Raw genomic sequence first — 22323 nt, 5'->3', positions numbered from 1 at the left:
GAAATTCCAGCGCCTGGAGTCCTGTCGGGCTGCATTTGCAGGCACACATACTTGCACAGCCCGACTTCCTCAGGAAAGGGTACAGATGTCCTCTGAGACACCCGAGCTCAGGCAATCAAGCCCACGCTATGCCATCGGCTGCGACAGAAGCAGGGAAACATCATTCCAAAGGGCTGAGCAGCTTGGGGACACATTCCTGCTGGCACAAACAAAGTGCACAGCCAAGGAAGATGGCAGGAAAGCACTTACAGCCGGGAGGGCTCCTCACACCATAAATATATAGTTTTTGCTCCGAAACGCTCGCCTCCTGCCTTTCCAAGTGCAGAAGCATTTGCTGGGGAACATCAGGCTGGGATAAGTCAGCATCTCAGCAGGGATCAAAGCAGATAATTCAGTTTGCGCACGAACCTGAGAATGGCTCATAGCCACAGGCATCTCTGCTTACCTTCGCTGGTCACTCCCTCTTCCAGTTCGTTTCCTTTCTGCAATTGGAACAAAAAGGCGCGTGAACACACAGGCAGTGCTTCACCTTCACTACTATCCTCTACACATGTTTAATGCAACTGGACAACTTCCACCACTTGTTTCCACACGCTAACTATTTGAGTAGGGTAACCTGGGGAAATTGCATGGCTCCCACATCAGGAGGCCAACGGTGACTGACATTTCAGTGTGCTGCAGAGCAAGAGAATGAACACTAGAGATGCTTCTGAAGATTGCTGGTGGATGGTTAAACTTTCCCCATTGGACCTGAATGGTAGTCCAGCGCTGTTTCCAACTTCAGACAGCAGGCCTGGGCAAAAACTGAGCTGAGTGAGTCACACAAACACTGTACAAGATGCCATCTTTTCTGTCACACGGTCCTTTAAAAAGTCAGGGCTGCGGTTTGCATTGCATCTTGAAATAAAATGCACTTTTAGCTGACAAAGGACACATGCTGCAAAAATAGTTTGGGGCCAACGCTCCTCCTGCGGGAGTTCATTTTAGATTTCATATGAAAATATAGCAGCTTTCCTGGCATCCACGCCGTACAAAGACAAGAGTGGGCTGGATGAAGGATACTGATGGGCAGTTAGCATCTGTCCATGACATATGAAGGCTGGGATGCCAGGGGGTCAGTGCATTTCTACCAGCTGTGTGCATTTTAACATGTGAATTTCCAACTGTGCTTCAATAAGGAAGTTAAAAGTCCAAGGATGTGGCATCCTCGGCAATCTATCAAGATGTTGAAGATGGACAAAAATACTACTTGAAAACCTCATGTTGAACCTGCTTTGAAAAAGACAAGTATTTGTCCATACCCTCCTCTGCCAGGAGAGTGGGAACATAGGGATCAGCCTCATGAAATTTTAATGCCTGATAAAGACACCTAGCACCTATTAGCTTTCTACTGCACAGAGGTTTCCAAAGGTACACACAGCAGCCCCTGTTTCACATGCAGAGGTACTGTTTGTTCCACTGTACCCCCAAAAAGGGTAGGGAAATAAATAACAATTAGTTACCCTAATCTGTAATTTGCTCAGCTGGGAAGCAGAGAACTGAAATGAACCATTAACAAAACAAAGGAGAGGGGGAACCTGGAGTGAAAACCAAAAATCCAGTCCAAACTTTCTCAGAGGGCATCTCTACGCTGCACCCACACAGGGTCAGGATGGGGACCTAGGTACCCAGGAGAAGGGAAGCCAGTACAGTCGTGGCTGCAGCATATGTGATCCACAGGCTTGTTCAGGCATTCACATGGCACTTCCCTGCTTTCCTCTTTTTGAGCAAGACTATCTAGAGGATAACAGATGTGCAGAGCTACCTCGATATTTCTCCGTAAGATCTTATCTCCTCATAAGTTAATTTAAATGGCAAAGACAAAAGTTTATTGTTTAAGCAGAGTAGACATGCTACACTTACTGTCTTTCTTTAACAAAATGAGACCAGTTTGTAATTAAATTTGAAAATGACTGCCTGTACTGAGGCCTGAAAAAACTACCTGCAGCTGAAAAGCAGTGACATTTCAAAGACAGCCAGTCAGTCTGCCAAACTCGAACACTGAAACCCAGAATCTGTTTAAGCACTTCAGGCGGCTTTGGAGAGCACGAGCGTTTTCTTCCTTTCAGTACAGTCAGCTCCTCTGGTGCTGGAGCGGAGGGCTGACGTGCTGGAGCATGCCTGCAGCGCTGCTGCCGGAGCCAGGGAGCACAGCCCGAACCCCGCAGCTCCCAGCTAGGAGCCAAGCAGGCAATAGCAAGGGGCTGGGGGAGACCTTAAGGAGCAGAAAGTTACCTAGGAACAATATCTGAAGTTGGAAGAATGGAAGGAGACGATCCTTAGGGATATGGTGACCACAAGGAAACTGTTCAGTTCACTAAAACCACGTTTAAAAGAACAGTCTGAAACACAACCCACCACCTGTCCTCAAACTGCACTTGGTTAATTTGAGTCAGATGGTTACACTAAAAAAAAAAAAAAAAAAAAAAGACTGGAATAAATGCGTACTAGCTGTACCACTGCTTAAACCAGATGTGTATTGGTACAGCAACACAAACTCCAGAATGAAGGAAAAGCTACTTTTAGTTCCATCTTCTCTTTGTTTAATAATTACCAGACAATAATCACTTAGGAGAAACTGGAAGTTATAAACATTGGAGAGAGACTGTTATAAAGTTTTATTATCGCTATTATGAAACATGTCAAGATTGCTTGCCAATTTAACAAAGACATCTCGATTTGAAAGGAACTAAGCCCTGATCCAGCATCTCTTAAAAGCATGCCTCAACGTATGCATGCACTTGGACCCCGTCAAAGCTAACACTGCCTTAAGCATGTGCTTTAAGTCCAGTGGAGAACACTGGTAAACTTCAGCACATGTTTAAATGCTTTCCTACACAGAGACCAGAAACGTAGGATTTCTGGAACACATGCTATTCTGTGCTGTTAACATGGAGAAGTGAAAATAAAACAACTCAGAAAAAAACATTTTGATTGAATCGCTGAACATGACCCTATCTCCTGCTTAGATACTCCCTTCAAAAGGGAAATAAGCTATACAATTCGGAAGTTTCTCTGCCTCCTGTTGTGAGAAGTATCAGTAACTCAGCAATGCATTGAAAATTATCCATACAAGTGCTATTGCCCCTGTGAAAAATGAAAATATAAAGAGTCTCACCAAGTCGGTACTGAGCCACTCCTCAATGTCATCCATGACAGAGGACTGTGCAACAGGGATCTAGGGAGTGCAGCGAGAGAACAGCAAGGCAGGCAAAAACCAAAACACATCCACAATCATGGCCACAGAGCGATGGAAAACACCAGAAATAAGATTAAAAACAAAACAAAAACAAAGATGTAAGATGTGCTGGAAAAAAAAGGCAACAAAATATAAATGGCATTTCAAATAAAGAAACACTTGGAAAGGAAATTATGAACAAGAAGGCTAAAAAAACCAAGAGAAAGGTTATGGGGAATGACGTGACTTCATGCCAGTGTAAGATGGGTAACTTCTCGACCACATATTAAAACCATCAAGATGGACTGATGATTCTAATCTTGATCGTGAAAAGCTTTTAAGGGTAGAATACTGGATATCAGTTAGGTTTTGAAATGTTAAATTTACACCTTGTATTTTTTAAAATGGGTATTAGCCACAGTGAAGGGTTAGCAAAAAGAGGAGCTCAAAGTCTTCAGGCAACACTCCTGTGAAAAGTTTGATTTTCTCCACCGGTGGAAGCAGTCAGAGCCCAGGGTACACTGTCATGTTTTCTTCCAGATCCTCCTCCCACCACACCACCGAGCCTTGACAAACCTTGGCACACCAATCTGAAGGAAAACTGTCCCAGCTCCCTGTTGCCACTCCTCTGTCAAAGGTGACCCTGTTGCAGCGCAGACAGCAGAACCCAAGGTGTGCCAGTGTGAAGTCTCAAAGGCAAAGGTGGGGAGGAGGATGGGGCAGCAGCTCCAAGAGCGAGCAGAGGAGGAGAGCACGGCACACACCTCCCAGCTCCTGCTCCAGCACCACCTTGCACTGCTGCAGCGAGGCTCGCGGAGGCTCGCCCATCAGGCCTCCACAGATGGTTTAACAAAAAAGCATGGAAGGTTTGCCTCTCCTCCTGCAATAAAACCGCTCACATTATGCTCTGCAATTGCAACAGGCGGTGCAGATGCAGCGTGCCGAGCCCTGAAGTGCAGCTATTTCACAAAGCACTACAGGCAACTGGGTCAGCGAAGGGAAATTACTGCGTATTAGGTGTAGAATTTCCTGACTTAACTACACTGCTTAAATACAACAGAGGGCTGCAGAAGTAAACAGGAAAATGCCACAATAGATCTTGTAAGGGCAGCTTGAAAAACACTTGGAAAGCAATGTCAGACACGCAGGTTCCAGGCCAGAGCACGGCAGCTGAGCAGCGGGACTGACAGGCGAGAGACCTCACGGTGCTGGAGAGGCTCTCCTTAAAGAAAAGGTGCCAGGGGCTGTCCACAGCTTTGCCTGAAGCCTCTTGCAGGAAGAAGAGCTGAAAGAGGCTCTGCAGATGAATTTGCTGGGAGATGTAGTTTTCTCAGGGACTTCTAGCAGAGTCAGGCGCTGAACTAGAGGCAGCAGCACAGGCTGACGCTGTTTAGCAGAGCTCCTCAAAAACTGTTCCGTATAATCAAGTGGCCCTTTGCACTGAGGTCGGTTAAGCCCTTGCCTGAGGCAAGATCTGCTAAGGTGGGTTAGCTGTGCCAAAGGACTGGAAATCCAGGGCTCAATCCAAAGCATCTCCCACCAAGAGAGGCACCAGGAAGATGGCTTGGCTCCGACTCTGCAGGTTGCACATACCAGATCCAAGAAGGGTCGGAGGTGCAAGTGGCCATTGTGCTTTCAGCAAATACATGAAGATCCCAAACAGAAAAGACGTTCCTGCAGTTTCCTTTTGGAACGGGCCACATTTAGAGTAATTGCCCCTTTTTAATTTGCAATACAGAGCTGAATCATGCACTTACAACGCTAAAACCGTGTGCTGAAGCTGCTTTGAGCTGGCCCAGATGGCCATTAATAAGAGGAGGGCTCTGGAACATCTTCCAACATGTTCCTTCCCAAGGACAAGTTGCAGCTTGTAGAACTGGCTCATTAGTTTAACAGCTTTGGAAAATACTAGCTTCCGAGATACAAAACAATGAATTTATTCAGCCTACAGCAACCTAAAACCTACTGCAGAAGTTTCACTGCTGTCTCTCTCCTGTATTGCTTAACACCACACACAATAAGTAACACTTTGGAAGATGTAGCCTTCAGAGCTGTTGGCTAGTTTGCAGCTCAGAAAGGTACTTATGTTTAAGGATAAGAAAGCGTGTATGGAGGGAAGGAGGAAAATAGCAGGGTGGGGTGGTTTTTTGGTTTTTTGTTTGTTTGTTCTTTTCTGTAAATAAAATAGGAGCAGCTGTTCTGAAAAGCGTGGTGGTACCGCAGTCCCTGTATTAGAAAGAACAGCAGTTCAAATCCTGGTTATCCTGAAAACATGACAGATGACTGAGCAAGTAATGGATTCCTGAGAATTGCAGGACTCTTGCGTTTGCAGTCCTCCTCAAAGAACAGCTCAGCAGTATAGAAGAGTCTGTGCTGTTGTGCTTTGTAAGATTAAAAAACAAACAACAAAAAAGGAATTCTACTTTCAGATAGACCTACTTCACATAACAAAACAAAAACCCTCAGAAGCGCAAGAACACTTCTCACAGGTCATACATAAGAAGCAGAGAGAGCTGTAAGATAAACATTTGAGCTGTCAGCTGTTTGCTATTCAGCACTGACCTTTTAAAAAGCTTCCCCCATCCTCCAGCACATTCACAAAAGAGTCAGGGGTTTGTATCTATCCCTCCTTCCATGCTCGAACTTCCCATTTCCTTTCCTCAGACTCTGAGCCCCATTTTCCCCATAAAACACGGGCTAAATGTATCAGGTTTACTTTGTTCAAGAATAAAGAGGCGGGGAAACTCTCAAGAGTAACTGGAAGTTTTAAAGTATTTTAACATAGTACCAATTTATATTTCATTTGAGACTGACCACACACAGAAGTTCATTTTTTGCTAGTCAGTTGTGAATTTGGCAAGTCTCCCCCTTCCAGAAGCCCTAAACTGAAAAAATCCAGAGGGGAGTTTTGTTAAAACTAATCCCCTAAAACACAACAGAAGCAATGCAAGAATAAATTAGCTAGTTTACACATTAAAAAAGACAACAGTTTCTGGGAACAAACAGCAGTGGCAGCCACAGACTACACGGAAATGGCTCCAGAATGGGATACCGTCTTGTTAATACTTTGATTATGCAAACATACACGGTCTAGTGAAGCTCTCAGTCTTGGCAAGAGAGCTCCCCAGATAGTCAGAATTGGCTGCAAGAGCTGTTTTTATAACGATACTGTGATTTCTTTTTTAAAAGTCTATAATCCAAGTAAACAGAAATTAAGTCACACAATATTTTGGGGTACTTTAAGTAACTGGCTTTAATTAAAAGTTGGGCTCATTTTTCAAATTCCTTTTTTATTTAGTCTTTGGAAAATCCTACAAATGGGATCATCTCAACAGTCCTGAAAGGGAAATGGAAAAGGAGGGCTGGGAGAACAAAAGCAAGCATTCAATCCCACAAAACCCACAGGAACCTGGAATTCAAGTTCATACTTATCTAAGCTAGATATTGTTGCTGTTCTCACTAGCAATCAAAAGCCAAAGAGTATTGCCAATGTATTTCCTCAGAAGTCACAAAATCCAATATTCTACCCTTAAAAAGACAGTTTAAGGTTATTATTATCACATTTTATTTCTATTAAAAATGATCCCGCTGGAAAAGAAGCAGGTATGAAATGACAATTCAGGTCTCTGGGTGAGCTCATTAATGCTCTTAAAATGTTTAACAAGGTTCATACTAATTGTTGCTAGACTACTGTCTTGTAGTAGCTTAGTTAATTCCACTTCTTTCTAGATGTTTAACAAAGCTGACACCAATACCTGGTTAGCTGCTGTTCACTCCCCTGTGTTGGTTAGCAATAGTAAAGAAAGCTCTGTCATTCCTACAGCAGCAGAATGACAGCACTAAGGTGCACGCTAGCAGTCTACTCCAGCTTACTACTACAGTTTTACCATCTATTGAAAGCTGTTGTGATCTTGAAATAGCTGCCTGGCCTCAATATTAGAACACATTTGACTTGCATATAAGGATTGAATAAGCTACTTGATTACTTGTAACTGCGTTGACATCACATAAGGGGGAAGGCAAGAGCTCAGGTACAGCATGTTCCCCACCACAGCCTGTTGTGCCCCTACAACCACCAGGCAATCTGGATCTGATAGGCATGTCCAGACAGCAAAAGCGTTTGTTCACACGGGGAATCAGACTGTCCCTGTAGAGTGCTCCATAAAAGGCCATGGCTGGCCAGGTAATGAAACCCACATGCTCTCCCGAACAAGGGAGCGTGCACGCTTGCCTTCAAAAGGGGGAGGGGTCCTACCACACAAAAGAAATGAGAGCTTCGTACCTTTATTTCTCACAGTTTGGCCACAATTCAAGCACGTTTGTTGAAATACAGCATCTTTTTGGAGACTGTCTCATGTTACCCAAGTAATTTCCACATCTTCGATCCTATCTCTCTATTGAAGGCATACACAGCAGCATCCCAATTTGTTACTAATTAACAACATCTCAGCAAAGATTTCATTTAATCTTTGCTCACGTACCTTCACTACAGAGAGGAATTGCCACTCTAGCAAGGCATGCTGCTGGTGGCCAAGATGCAATGCTGAAAGCATTTGTATCACTTTCTGTGAATTCTAGTTCATTCTTCTGCTACTGTCCCAAATAATGTCTGTCCTGACATGGCAGCTTAAGCCAACACCTGCTTCTCACTTTTGTAACAAATATCCATTTGGCACATGAGTGGGATGACAGATTATTCTAACAAATGGATATATTCACGCAGATCTCAAGAGCTGGCCAAACTCATGAGAGGGGAACTGGAATTACCTGGCAGCCTTATGCTAAAGTCTGTGCCTACGAGCTGCTGATGCAGACCCTGTATGACACCTGCATGGCCGAACTTGCAAGAGCCCAGACCTTACACTGCGAACAGATCTGGTACTGAACAGCTCAGCTAGCACGCCTAAGTCACATCTGAACCAGGAACATTTTCTGCAGATACCATTTTGTCTACGTTAGTTTTGTAGGCATAACTGGAATGGATAAAGTTTTGTGATTCCATGGCCCTGGCATCACCTTACCACCAGAACTGAGCGGTAGATTAAGCTGAAACGGAAACTGGGAGAGTTCACTGGGAGAGTACACATGGAGTCCCAAAGGAGCCTCCCTCTGCAAAGGTGTTTTGGTGAACTGGGATGCACAGAAATAGAGTGGGAAGAACTCAACCCTAAGCTTAACTGTATCACAGTTTGGACAGAACGTCAGATCACAAGGGATGTGAGTGGCACTCTGGCAGGTGGAGAACACCCTTTCAGTGGTCTCAGTGTTGTACAGGCACAGGTAACGGCCATGTCGACTCACCCCTTTTCTTTCCCCCTTCATCTCAGAAGTACTAAAAGTTACCAAAAAACAAATTACAGAAATCAAGTTCATACCTGGGATACTAGTTATTCCACTGGTACTGCAAATGCTACAAAGTCGTATTAATAAATACGGTTAAAGAACTACAGCCAGTTAAGAGAGAAACTGAGTTAAAGATTAGTTTAGTTTTATTTTAGGTATTTCTCTCATATTTAGCATACAAACAAGGTGACAGGCTTGTAAGAGCCAGCCAGACCCCCTTCCCTCCCCAAATCCATATGCCTCCATGAATGCTGCAGTATCCTTTTTCCAGACTGAATAACCACAAGCCAATGAATGAATATTGTGTTTGGTTTTTTAATAAAGCAGTGGTGCGAGTGGTGTGAATAGCAGGGGTGCCGATTTCATGCTTCCCTGCTCTTGTAAACAGTGGAAAGGCAAAGAAGAGGAACTAACTCAATCACTGGATTACTCATTATGGATGAACATCTATCAGTGACATAATACATCTCTGGCTGCAACAGAGCCACCAAACAGCAAGAGCCTCTGTGAACCACAGTATCAGGGGCAAAGCAAGCACTGCTCACTTTACAGCTTTTCACTCTCATGTTACAAGCTGTGTGTCTCTGACAAGCACCAAAAGGCAGCTCTGGCTCCCAGGGGTAGGTACCTACAGTTGGGCTTACCCACGCGTGCTAGCAGGCAAAGAACTGCTTTTGGGTGCTTGCATGGGCAGGCAGATAAAACCATATATATGCACGAGTCCAATCACTGTGCATTCGCCAGCCATGCAAACTTCTGACAAATTTGCAAGATGGCCCTCAGAAATAATCTGGATTAGCCCTAGGTCTAGAAGAATAAACACAAAGTGTTTCCCAGAGTTGGTGCACTTGGATATTGCACACACTGGTATTTCTCAACCTTAACTCTCTGGGATGTTTCCCTTTTTTCAGTCTGGGACATGCAAGGCTCTCCCTGGAGCGAGGTATTCCTGCTCCATGGGCTTCCTGATGCCCAGCCCCACATGCTGCACTGCAGGCACACCCCAGCCCAAAGGGAATTCTGCCCTGCACCTTTCTGAACAATGCTGCAGTCAGGACTGTCTCAGAAGGACTTTGTACAGTTAGGTCACATTACTGGTACTAATCTCAAATACTTAGAGTGATAGATTACGTTCTCCAAAAATACAAAGTTGGTCTTAGAACTTGGCTTTAAGGCATAGCTGAGGCTATTTTTTACCTGCCTCTGACTTCTGCACTTAAAGCAGGCTTTTGAACTTCTCTCTGCAAGCTTGTTGATGAAGGACAACTTCAAACAAGGTCAAAACGTGCAGAGATTCAGTGATCTTCAGAAGCTTGGTTTTATCAGAGGACTGGCATCACTAGACATGGGAATTAAATCCTTAAAGCCAGAAACACTATCATACCTTTTGGAATCTGAATCCTAACGCCAGTGGGGTGGAAGATGTCAGGCTGGGTAGCAGTTCCCCCATTCCCTTGCTTTCATAAAGGACTATCCCTACATTACCCAATTCAATTAGGTATGAACCTAAAACTTCCATATGTTTATTCCAGACCATGAAATTAAGCACTACCAGAAAAAGGCTGCTTTAAAGACACACAGAAAGCATCCTCTTTAAGAACAAGATCCATGAGACTTGTGTTTATCCCTCGAAAAGTGGATACTGCAGAAATAAATCAAGACAGTATAAGGAACCAATTGGACCTCCAGACCACTTCTGAAGGTGATGTGGGATCCTACGTATGATTCAGTTGGTTACAGGCCTTTGTCCTGTATAAACCAGAAATTGGTGCAAATCTTTCCCCTTGCCCCAGGTAATGATGTAGGTGGGAAATAAACTCCTTGTACTGTCCGATTTCAAGCAGTTCAGTAGGGCAGGACAAGAGGTGAATGTAGGATGGTTATTCTAGGTAAAGGGACTGGGGTGGGCAGTAGGAATCGCTTCACTGGTGAAGTCCTCACCATTCCTTGTGTAATTAGCCACTTGTCTATGGGCTCCATGTCTGAGTTCCCACCTTTACCTCTCCTCTGTGTTGAGAACAGAAAGGTCCATAAAGAGAAGCCACAGCAACAACCCATGATAAAGTAATGTAACAATAGCAAGTTTAAAAAATTCACATGTACATACATACACACACACCCCCCCCGTTGCCTATGGTAGCTTCTGGCAGCAGCTGCATTCTCCTCTGCTGCCTGTCAGCTCTGCCCGTGGAGGAACAGACCCTACACCGACCTCTGCACTTCCTACAGACAGTTCACAGAATTTTAGTGCTTCCCCCATGCTGATATTAAAAGAGAAAAAACCCACAAATAAAATCACTAACTAGTAGTGAGGCTGATGTTTGTCATCTTAGAAGAAGAAGTAGTGTAGGTTATACAACCTACTAAAATCAGTCAGGCTTTACTGGAAACACTATTACACACTGTGGAGTTTCCCCGTGTTTATGAAGCTGCGAGTTGCAGCACACCCCAGTTACCTCCCCGATCTCAGCAGACAGACTCTGCCCCTGCCTCTACAACAGCTCTAATAATGGTCTTGAGCAGCAGGGTAAGTAATGGCATTTGCTGCAGTGTTCTGGCAGTCTTTCAAACTGCCCCTCTCGATGAGCGGCAGAGGTTAAAAGGAACACTCATGCATCCAGTTCCTCGGAGCAGGTTGCAGACTGCATGGCACAGCAACAAAACAGCTCTCAAGATGGCTCCTTGTCCTTCAGCATCCCACGCCTGAGCCAGGGCCCGGATGCAGAGTCACCTCTAGCTCTGGAGGGGTTGCTCAGCCGCAGCAGACCGCAGCAGTTCCAGCCCACCAGCCCTGCCAGAACTGGGCTGGCTCAGCAGAGAGCCACCGCTGTGTTTACGTCTGTCCATCAAGATACCCATATACGTGGGATACTTCTGTCCCCATTAACACAGGTAAAGGATTACAGCTGATATCCCTGTTAAGTCTCATTTCAGTACTTGTGCTGAGGACACACACACACACAAAAAAAAAAAAAGAGGGGGAAATCACTCCAACTTCATCTACTATCTGTGTAACACTAGAGAATTGTTTCTTGGACACCTCTCCTCCCAGTTGTGGTCATGCTACAGCTCTGTGGCAACAAAAGCAATTCCCAACATGGAAAAGCAATATCAAGAAAACAGTGTATTTTTAGCTCATCTTGTTTCCAGCTGCTAAATCATATTAAGACAGCTAATGCCACGTGATCAGCCATCTCTCTACAGACCATTCTGAGAATGACTACATTAGAAATGTCGGATGTGCTGAATTTTACCACTGGACAACTGTGCTGGAACAAGATGTGTGTGAAGAATGTGCTGCAAAGCTTTTGGCTCCTCCCTAGAGCTGTTCTTAAATTAGCTCTCTACCCAAATTAACACGTGTGTTTCATTTACTGAGCACTGCCAGTTTTTTTGCTACACATGCTGCGGCTGGTAACTTTAGGAGAGTTTAATTTTTATTTCCTTTAAGAAGAGACACCCAGAAGCCTCACAACACTTGACAAAATAGCATTCAGTTGACTACTGAAAGACTGTGTTGCAAAACAAGCTATTCTGATTACATGATATAGTCATCAGGACCTTTGAAAAGAAGATGAAAGTCTCTCCAACATCTCCGAGCCCAAAGTTCCACAACCCATAAAGCATTTGCCCCAAAAAAACTTTGACCGTCAGATTAGCTTAGACACAGCCCTTTGAACTGACAACACTTCGGGCAGAGCAGCAGCTACGCGGGTGTGAATGACACGTCGCACTGGCGCCTCAAGCAGAATTGGCTGAGAACAAAAGTGTTAATAAATAAGGACATGACCCCGTGGCCACCAGGGAATACAGCCCCCTTGACCAGGAGCTAAATGCACGCCTCTTGCGTTTGATTAGCCACGAACAAAAAGCAGAATCTCAAATCCTTTCCCAGGTCCTGCCAATAACACAGCTCAGTGGTACTGGGGGCTTGGGTTGTCACACTGGCCTCAGGAATTACTCTTGCACCCCCCTTAACATATTTCTGCCCCTGCCTCCCCACGCTTCCCCCTTTTCCCTCAGTACTGCTGCCATGAGCTGCTGTGGGGTTAAGCTTGAAACTGGTCACGGGGCTGACCTGGGTTACAAAATGCCCTTTTTGCAAGAGAACAGGGACAGGAATAAGCAGATAGATTTGTGGGTCAGAGGGATGCTCCATAAAAAAAAAAAAAAAAAAAAAAATCATTGCTGAAGCCCTGCTACCACTGAACTATGGCCCAGGCAGGCAGGCAGCTGTGATCTGACCCCAGCTGGCTCTGAATGCAAATTCTCCCTGGCTCAGAGCACAAGCTGCCAGGCATGCCAGCTGCCCTGAGCACTCCCATTTCAACTTATGAAAGAACCAGGGCGGGATCAGCCAAGGCATGGGGAGCTAATTCTCCATGGAGGAGGGAGGCATGTACATGCTCGGCTGGCTCTGCCATGCTCTCTAGTGGTCAGCACAGACCGAAGTCAGGCTGGGAAAAGGCTCTAAACTTGCTCTGTCATCTAAAAACTTAGACACAGCTGAGTACAAAAAAAAGCAGGACAGTTTTAAACAGCAGTGTGGGTAGAAAGGGGTTGACGGATGATCTGAAAGCTCTTTTCACTTCTGCCTTCATCAAGATATGCAGACAAAGCTGGCCAAGCTCACTCTCTCAAACATATTTCTAGCATCAGCTGCTGTGAGGTGACAGCACATGGGCATCTTCTGCCCACACAAGATAGCAGGAGCCTGCCCTGGGACAGACAGAACAGACTACGTGCAAGGCGAGTTATGGCAAAGCCTGTGAAGCATTAAAAGTCTACGTAATTTTTTTTCCCCCTGTAACTTGCTTGTGTATCCATGCACTTAGAGCAAAGTCTAGTAGATTAAGACTGCATCAACTTTCATAAGCAAAACCAAACCAAACAAATGCATACTAGTGTTCACAAGGTGTTCCCCACATTCTTTTCAGCAGTGATTCCAGTCAAAGAGCTGGACCCCCCAGGCAAGCTGCAAGAACACAGGAGAATCTACCCACTATGATTCTAAAGTCTTTTAGGCTGATGTGCTAAGTAGCAGCTCTTTAGAGATCATTACTGAGCAAGTACTTGCTCCTAGATATCAATTTGAAAATCGCCAGTACTAGCGTGTTGCTGGAATACAGAATGAGAAGTCTTGGTCAAAGCAGCTGCCTACAGCTTGGATCCCACGCATGGCTTCAGATAACAAAACACAGAGCAACGACCTACCCCTCCTGTGTTCTGTTTTCGAACATCCAGGGCAGATGCTAGTCCTTTGACAGCCTGTGGATCCTCATACGTTACGCTGAAAGAAAGGAACAAACCACAGAACTAGAAGGAAGTCCAGCAGTCACCCATGCAGAACACACTTGCTACTCTGATTTACTCCCCTGGAAATCAGAAAGCACATTTTTTTTTTCTTAACCAGACTTCAAGTGTACTAATGTATTCCAAGAGGAGGAGCGTGCTCTATTATATAAAGACCATCCATCAGTTTCAGTAAACATGTTGAAGCAAGAAGAGTAACATCAGCATTATGAAAGGTAGGCAAATAGGTTACGAGACACCATAAGCATGTCCAAGAGCTAGCAGGGGACTATGAAAAGAGGCCTGAGCACAGATTACATTTTGCAAAGCTCTGAAGATGACATTTGGAAGCCTGACCTTGATGCATGCATGGGGGAAGGCAGAGGGAGACTCAAAGACAGATGAAACATAACTAAGCAACTACAGCGAAGCATACAAAGAAACGCATTATTTACAGAGGTTGAATTTTTTAAAAGCTTCTTCACTTGCTATGCAAGAGGGACATGCAGCAGTCAGGTGACAGAGGCAACAGCATCATTTCTCAGAGCACTGTGGTGAACCATGAGCTGAAGCAGATGCCAACACTTGCCCATAAATCAACCCCTGGGAGGAGCTGTATGTCTGAGCAGGAGCAGCACCTTCTCTTCCAGGGTGCTGGCTTCTCCCAGGCTCTGAGCACAGCTCCCAGAGACTCTCACCTACGCACCACGGTAAGTCACACTCACATCTTTACTGCCTTGCTGCTGCTCCATTTATACAGCATACAATCCAAGGAAGATATAGCAATCCTCTCTTGTGAAATCATGGACTGATATGTGCTCCTTGCTCCATTAGCTCACAGAAGGAGATAGAGGTGCAGTGTGGGAAGACTAGTTTCATGCTTCATTTAGCACAAGAGACAGAGGGACCTCTATTAGATCTCTCTGCAATGATTCTCCTTTCTGACTATACGTTAGGGCTTTCAGCCTGAAATCTCCAGTGGTAACGTATGCCTCAACAGTAGAGCATGTCTCCTGAACACTGCTGAGGCAGTACCAATAGCTATATTGATAATGGCAAACAAAAGATCCTAAATAAATGAGCTGGCTTGAGTTTTCCAGGACTGGTAAGTTTAGCTTGGACCTTAGCAAATTATCAAAAACTATTTAACAAAATTTCTTAGTCTGAAACAAGACACTGATGATGTGCCAACTGCTGGTAGCCACTGCATCTGAAACCAGGAGGAGGCAAGAAATAATATATGAAAGAAAAATACCTAAGTGTATCTTTCAGTGAATCTCACTTGACAGGTATCAAAGGATTTCTTAATAAGTGCATAATTTATTTTACATTAAAATAATTTGGTCTTTTAAATGCCCTTGAAAGTTTCAGATTTGCAGCTCTAGAGATGCAAGCCCTATGCATATAAACAAGTTAGGGATAGCATGGCAGCTGGATGAGCTGCACTGCCTTGACAGCCTGCAAGAGCCTGACTGCTGGGCCAAAGGGAGAGTTTAACTGGATGGTAACTCTGTTTCCTAGCCCTTGATGACAGTAATTCAGTCACCAAAGCATATCCATGACCTTCAGGTGAAGGAACCTTATGCTCCGGTATCTCAAGCACGGGCCAGGTGGATAGGATGACAAACCTCTAAGAAAGGAAGCATCTACAGAAGTAAAGGCAAGTGCATTTTCAAGTTTCCAGTGAGCTCGTTATCCGAGACAGTCAAATACCATTACTCAGTAAGCCTGCTCTGGCCAGCACTTCTCCACTGGCTCATACTGATAATGACCAAGAGGATAGGGATTGCATTAAAAGCACAAAAACATACATCAAAACTACTTTTTTAGTCTGGAATGAAGTCAAGAAGTTTCAGATTTATGCTTTTAGAAAACAGCAATATCGTGACTCAACCAGCACTAAAGACAAACTCCAACATACTTCTTTCGCTGCTCAGCCAAGGAACTGCCTCTTGTCTGTGCAAACATGTCGAAGTCATCACGAGGATTACAGTGTTGTAGAGAGCTGAGCGTACCACTGACGCTGTTCGTACCCAAGTCTGCAACCAGAGGCAAAAAAGCAAACCAATGAAATAGCAAATCACATGCAAGCACCGCTGCCATGACTATGTAGGTTACAGAGAAAGTCATTAACAACCACAGGACAGCTATAGATATCTAGTCAACAGTTGCAGCACTGAGCACAGTTCTGGCCAGAAGAGGCTGGAGGCTGCTAATCGTGCATTTCTTAAAAGACAAGCATAGAGATTGTCTTACTCCTCCTGGAAGCACCACACCATAAGTACTCCTCATCAAGAAACCAGCATTTGGTAATTGGTGAGCACCCGCTGCCATCTCATTCTGAGATATTTACTATTCACTAACATGGTCCAAAATTTTGGGCAGGGATACCAGTCCTCCCCACAACGTTGTCTCTCAGCTACTGACTGTGAAACCAACAGTTTCAAATCAAGCGGTATGATATTGGCACCATGCTAAAAGAGGTGAAGAACCTTCAGTCAAATCAAGTGATCCTATCAAACTGCTTTGGTTTGATTTAATGTAGAACAGCTAACAATTTCATAATACTTTTCATCCAAAGATTTGAAATATTATCTGTAGAAGGGGAATCAAGAATGTTCACCAGACTGATTTCATGGAGAGCTATACCTCAGAAGAAATAAAAGTAGTAGTACAAATTTTACCATGAACAAGAACTTGCACCCTTTCCTTCCGTTTCCCCTTTGGTTAATAAATCCCTCCCTCTGTGCCAGCCTAGTTCCCAGTTACAGATCATTCCAGTGCGGAGGAGTGGGAAAGCCTTCCTAATCCTGTAAGTCACACACCCAAACCTTCCAAAGGCTACCGACACGACTGCATTAACCAGGCAGTGGAGAGCCAAAGGGAGCCAGAACTCCCTGACCCACAAGTGAAAAATGGCTCCTTGTAAATCCCCACAGCCCACTGTGATAAGGGCTTGTACTGGGCACTCAGATTGGTCACAGGGACCTCAGCAACCGCGCAGACTTGCTCCCACAACCACACACCTGGATTGCCTAGCAGCCCCTGTATGCTGTTCAAGATCCACATGCTGGTTAGGCTTGAAAAAGTCCATGCATCGCAGCCTCACGTTCATCAGCACTGTTTGATCAGGTACTCACCAAGCCCTGCAAGCTGTGAAGAAAGTGAAGATGGGGGTGCTGAGTTTCCAACCATTGGGCTCACTACAGCTGGAGAGCCAGGACCCAAATCTATTAAATTATCTTCTGTCACCTCATTCAGTACCTGTTGGGACACAAGAAACACAGCAAGTTACATATGCCAGACAATTCCTGTTGCAGTGCAACATTAGCCAAAAAATAATGGGTACTTCCTAAAAAGATATCTCTTGCATATTGCCAAATGGACCAGTCTCTCAGATACTACTGTGATAAGCACAGGACAAAAAGGGTCAGGCACCAAAAAACCATCAAGTTCGACTGCTCAGCACCACAGGAAGCTCTCCTGGAGGTCACTGATATCTCTCCAGATTTAGCTAATGTGTCTGTGTTCTCCACCTTTTAACACTGGACCAACAGACCATCAGATCCAAGTCAAACTGAATTTGCTACCATCTTCCACATTAGGCATAAACTGTTTTCAGAAACAAAACTTCTTTGTTTTGACTAAAGTTACAATGCAGAGCCAGTGCTGAGGTTTGCATCACACTGGCAGTAGAAGTGGTAATCAAACAGGCAAAGCAGAGAGGAAATGGTTAGAAGAATGCAGAACAGAAAATGTAATAGTCCTACATATGAATTCATTATGAACTCAGATCTTGAACATTATGAAACGACTATAAAATAGTTTTCACTGTAAGAGTAATTAAAACTGTGACTTTTCAGCTTGGAAAGGGGTTGCTGAAAAAGGAGATGAAAGGGCTTCCTAAAATTATGAGTGGCATGAAGAAAATTAACCTGAACAGTGGTTAGGTAAGACACGGTGAAGAAGGTGGAGCAAATAAAAGTCATTAAGTGACTTGCTCAAATACGAACAAAATATTTATTACATATAAATACTCACATAAGTGTGTGCACACATAGTGAAACTGTGGAACTCACTGCTCAAGGACACTGTGAATTCCTAAAGCTCACATGGACTCAAAATCAATCAAAAAAGTTAAAGGAAAGAAAATCCATCATGGATTGTAAACACAGATAGATGTTTCAGTGTAGTGTCTTCCGAGCTAAAGTTGTCATTTGCTGTTTGCCACATTCTTACACTCTTTTCCTGGTATGCACTATTAGCTGCTACAGGCAGGACACAGGGCTAAACAGGTAGAAGGTCTGATACTAGTGATATTAGTCCAGCTAGTACAGTGTACCTGCTGATATAATAAATGGAATATGGTACTTACTCCATTGCTGGCATTTTGTGTTGAACGTCCCGATCTGTATCGTTCAAATCTGTTTAAACAAAAACAAAAAAACCACCCAACATGGGCTATCAAAGCCACCAAAAACCAATGAAAACCACAAGTTTACAACAAAGCCACGACATGCTTGCCACTGAAGATTTTGTTGGCTCAAGGGGGAACCCTGAAAGCTTTAATTCCAAGCCAGGACAAAGAAAGGATAGTTGCAGAAGTTGCATTCTTGGCAAATGTAGATATCAAGTTGACTAATCTGATCCTGCAGCACACACATGCCTGAAAAACACTGTAGGTTTTGTCTTTGGGTTGTTTTGTGGTTGGGTTTCGGGTTTGGGTTTGGTGGTTTTTGTTGTTTTTTTGTTTGGTTTTTTTTTTGGTTTTGTTTTGGTTTTTTTTTTTTTTTTATTAAGTGCTTTGTGATAAGACTATTCTGTTAGCCAAGGGACAGGAGGAACTGTGGCAAGATTGATGGTCCCAGCTAAATAAGCTGAGCACCGCAGCAACTCTTACTCCCACTTAACAGCTCCCTCTTGCTGCAATACACGTAAATTAGAAGCCATATGCACGCTAGCACAGCCCTACCCAGGCAGCCCATGGCAAGGGAAACAACGATTAGCAGATTCATTTCTTAAAACATTCTGGGTCAACCCAAAGATCACCAGAACCTATGTTCAAATAGGTTGGTACTTTCCAAGAATGAAAAGTAATGACAGTGGATCAAAATTCTCATACTTCTTAGGGGAAGAAGCCTGGTTAGTTGAGATGCTGTCTCTACTCCTTCCCCGAACGCATGTGCATCTGGGACTGCAAACCTACACCCAGCTTTCAGGAACTCAAAAGGGCAGGGGGAACTACCTCCTCCCAATGCCTGTCTGAGGTCAGTCCAACCTCCTCCCTCATGAAGAAAATCACCGTCATTTCTCTGAGGTTAGAATTTCTCCTCATTTAAAAGTAGTTTCACATGTAACCTCTCTTTTCAGTAAAAAGCCCGTAATATTCATATGACCCTGTGGGTTTTCTCCCATATGGACAAAATACAACAGGGAATCTCAAGCGAACTAAAATGTTTTCTTAATGTAACAGAGAAAAATGCAGACTTAAAAGGCAGCAAAACCAAATTCAGGCCCAAATTTCAATTTTAGGAAACTGTGGGTGTCTACTATTATTGGAAATCCAGCTCCTTTAGCTGGAAACCTAAGACACCTCCCACCTCATATTTCTCACCAAAAGGCTTATGAACCACACGTTCATTTCCATCCAAAGCTTCACAGTGAAGGCCAGAGCTCCTGCTTGAGTCACTGACAGAGCTCGGCACCCATACGAGAGACGGGCGTGATGAATGTGGAGCTTTTAGAATAGCAGAGGAGGAATGGAATTTATGGAAATGCTCAGACCAGTGCAGTTATTCTACCACAAATTGCTTGCTAACATCACTCAGCTCACCTTTCAGGGTATAACGACTACAAATACATTAGCTCGAGTCAGCAAAGTTGCAGATGGAGGAAAACAGAAAAAATATTAAGGGTGGCCAGACTAAGCCCTAGTGACAGTTACACTCTGCTACTTGTAGAATCATGCTCGTGCATGAAACATTTCACATAAAAAGCCAGCATTTGTTTCAAAGTTTGCCCCAATCTTCTCTGAAGAACTAAATCAAAGGCAAAATCGAGGCCACTGAGCCTTCTTTCCAGCCTGTGCCATGACAGCACAGATTCACAGATCTAGAGTCTAATTTATTTTTAAAAGCTTGAGAAACAAAGCCCTGTGCTAAGAGCAAGGAACAAAGGGTACTCTTAGTGCCTCACTCCCCAGGCCTGTCATTAAGGGGAAGATTAAACTTTCCCAAGACTCTGTATCACGTGTCACCTACTGCAGCAGATGTGGCTGACAGCGCCTTTGTCTAACATGTCGAAAGTCCTATGACCCAAGTCCCACCCCTGGGGATGATTCCCGCAGACCAGCTCTTCAAAACCTCAGCTCGGTGCAAGACAGGCTTTTTTCAAGATTTTATGTGTTGCTTACAAACAAAACCCTTAGGTGCACAAAGGTCACGCCCACCTCAGACAGCTTCCCTCGCACCAGTACTGGAACTAGAAAGCTCAGATACCAGAAGACAGAGAGAGCTCATGGGAGCCTGCTTAAGTAAGGCAGGAAGCAGCACAAGCACGTGTGCAGAGCCCAAGCTACCAAGCAGAACTAGTGACCGTGGCTGTGCTATTTTTGGTCCCAAGTCCCTACATCTGTACAGCACCGCATACCAGGGACTTGCAGACTCAAGCCTCTGCTAGTTCAGAGGGTTTTGCACAAGGTTGCCCTGCATTTTAGGGATAAGCCCCACAAAAAAAATCAATGGCTAGGACACACACACAAAAAAAATATTAAAATCACAGTATTAAAGGAAACCACTGAAACAGGAATGTTACCATAAAAACCATAGAAAGACTTTGTAAATGCTTTCTGTGGTTTGGTTCTCTGCACTTTGTTACACAGGACCACTGGCCCAGATGACCAACTCTTGTCAACTGACCTGTTTTACACTTAAGTGAAAACCCAGAACGAACGTAAATAGTTAATGGAAAAGGTGCCCCACCTTTCATATCGGAGGAAGACATTGTTTAAATCATCGTTCACATGCAGCAGTTCCTCTGTGACTTCTTCATTGGACACTCGTGAGATAAGCTCCACAATTCTCTGCTGCATAGCTCTACAGGTTCGGTTCAGTTCCTAGGGGGAATGCATTGTGCACACACATTCTGATAAGCAGCTAGCAATAAGTAGATCTTAGTTGAGCCCTGTTCACAGTCAAACACCGTCCCCCAGCTGAGAAATACTAAGACAAGTTTATCTTTGCATGATTAAATGTCACCCAAAAGCACATCTAATCAAACACCCTTCAAGAGACGATGGCATAAAACCTTGAGAGCCTATTTACAATTCAACATCCTGATTCTTCTTTAACTCCGAGTACTTCAAAAAATAAATACCTGTATTTTAGTGATCTGTTTTAAGAATAAAACATGTTAATACAACAGCTTTCCAGAAGAGAGCTTTCAAGGAAAATTCAATCTGCTCTTTTTGGCAGTATCATCCTTGAAAACTAAAAGCAGAACAAGTTGGGGCCGGGGGGGGGGCATAGTTCATCAGGGCTACCACAAGTAGCTGAGCGTGTGCTAGGAAGAGAAATGTTGGGGACACAGAACTTACTAACTACTGAGAGCATGAGGGTGAACACAAAAGACTGAGCAGGAGCATGAAAAGATGGGGACTCCACACACACTTCAGTACTGAACTACACACACACAAACATTCTCTTCAACTGATCAAGTCCACAGACAACAGACTGCAAAAAGGCAGTGGGAAGTTTCAGAAGAAAATTGTAAACAACATAGGGTAAGGACTTTTGTTTTAGAAATCTCTCATGCTGAGAAATCTAGATTTGAGTTTGCCTAAACCAGGAGTTCTCATGATTCCAGGACATCTCTTACACCAAATTACTTAGCAGAATTCTTTACTCCTGAAAGGCCTCAAGACCAAAGGTCAAAACTAGTCTGCTGAGGAGGAACTACAAGAAATGTGACATATGGCATGGTGCCACTGATTAGGCCCACGGTTTTACTTCAATAAGCACTGACATTCCAACTAAAGCACGTCCCTCTGTCATCTTCTACAGCCCCCCTTCCCCCAGCTCCACTTCAGAGCAAAAATTCAGCGCTAAACAAGGATGACTTGTTGGTACACAACCTTGGGGATGAAAGCAAAAATGTGTTTGTTTTCCTTGCTTGGTCTGACAACCTAAGCTCTGGATAAATTTCACCTAGTGCAATCCAGCTGCCTTAACAGCTTGAGGAATGTGTTCTCCAATGTCAGTTTTGATCCCATCACTTTAGAAGCAGATTGTGACATTTCAGAGGTTTGTTTGCTGCCTTTCCGAGAGGGCTGACAGTACCTATCTATTCTGCTCAGAGCTGGCTCTCTAGCAAGCTGTTTACATTTGACTGTTGGAGAAAATGTCAGGAATTATTTAAGGAGAAGGCCTATATAAACCTCAAAGCAAGGAGTTCTTGCATGCAGCACTCAGCTC

At 44.1% G+C, this 22323-nt stretch overlaps 1 protein-coding gene across 4 annotated transcripts in view; it reads right to left on the bottom strand.

The window, feature by feature from the left end:
- TOM1L2 (target of myb1 like 2 membrane trafficking protein) overlaps positions 1–22323 on the bottom strand; it is a 58879-nt gene that overhangs the window by 5770 nt on the left and 30786 nt on the right. The window contains exons 8-15 of one of the 4 annotated variants that reach the window (XM_027800351.2): positions 20833–20966; positions 18228–18276; positions 16993–17116; positions 15774–15891; positions 13775–13850; positions 10502–10567; positions 3158–3217; positions 446–482 (exon numbers count right to left, since the gene is read on the bottom strand). In XM_027800351.2, the coding sequence (XP_027656152.1) occupies positions 446–482; positions 3158–3217; positions 10502–10567; positions 13775–13850; positions 15774–15891; positions 16993–17116; positions 18228–18276; positions 20833–20966 (664 nt within the window). Of the gene's footprint in view, positions 1–445; positions 483–3157; positions 8628–10501; positions 10568–13774; positions 13851–15773; positions 15892–16992; positions 17117–18227; positions 18277–20832; positions 20967–22323 lie in introns of those variants that run through there. The other 3 variants (XM_005435672.4, XM_027800353.2, XM_014277162.3) reach the window with 3 other exon arrangements.

The sequence above is a fragment of the Falco cherrug genome, chromosome 4, assembly GCF_023634085.1.
Source record: "Falco cherrug isolate bFalChe1 chromosome 4, bFalChe1.pri, whole genome shotgun sequence".
NCBI classification, from domain to species: Eukaryota; Metazoa; Chordata; class Aves; order Falconiformes; family Falconidae; genus Falco; species Falco cherrug.
Note: the sequence above shows the minus strand (reverse complement) of the source record. Positions and strands in the feature narration are given on the sequence as shown.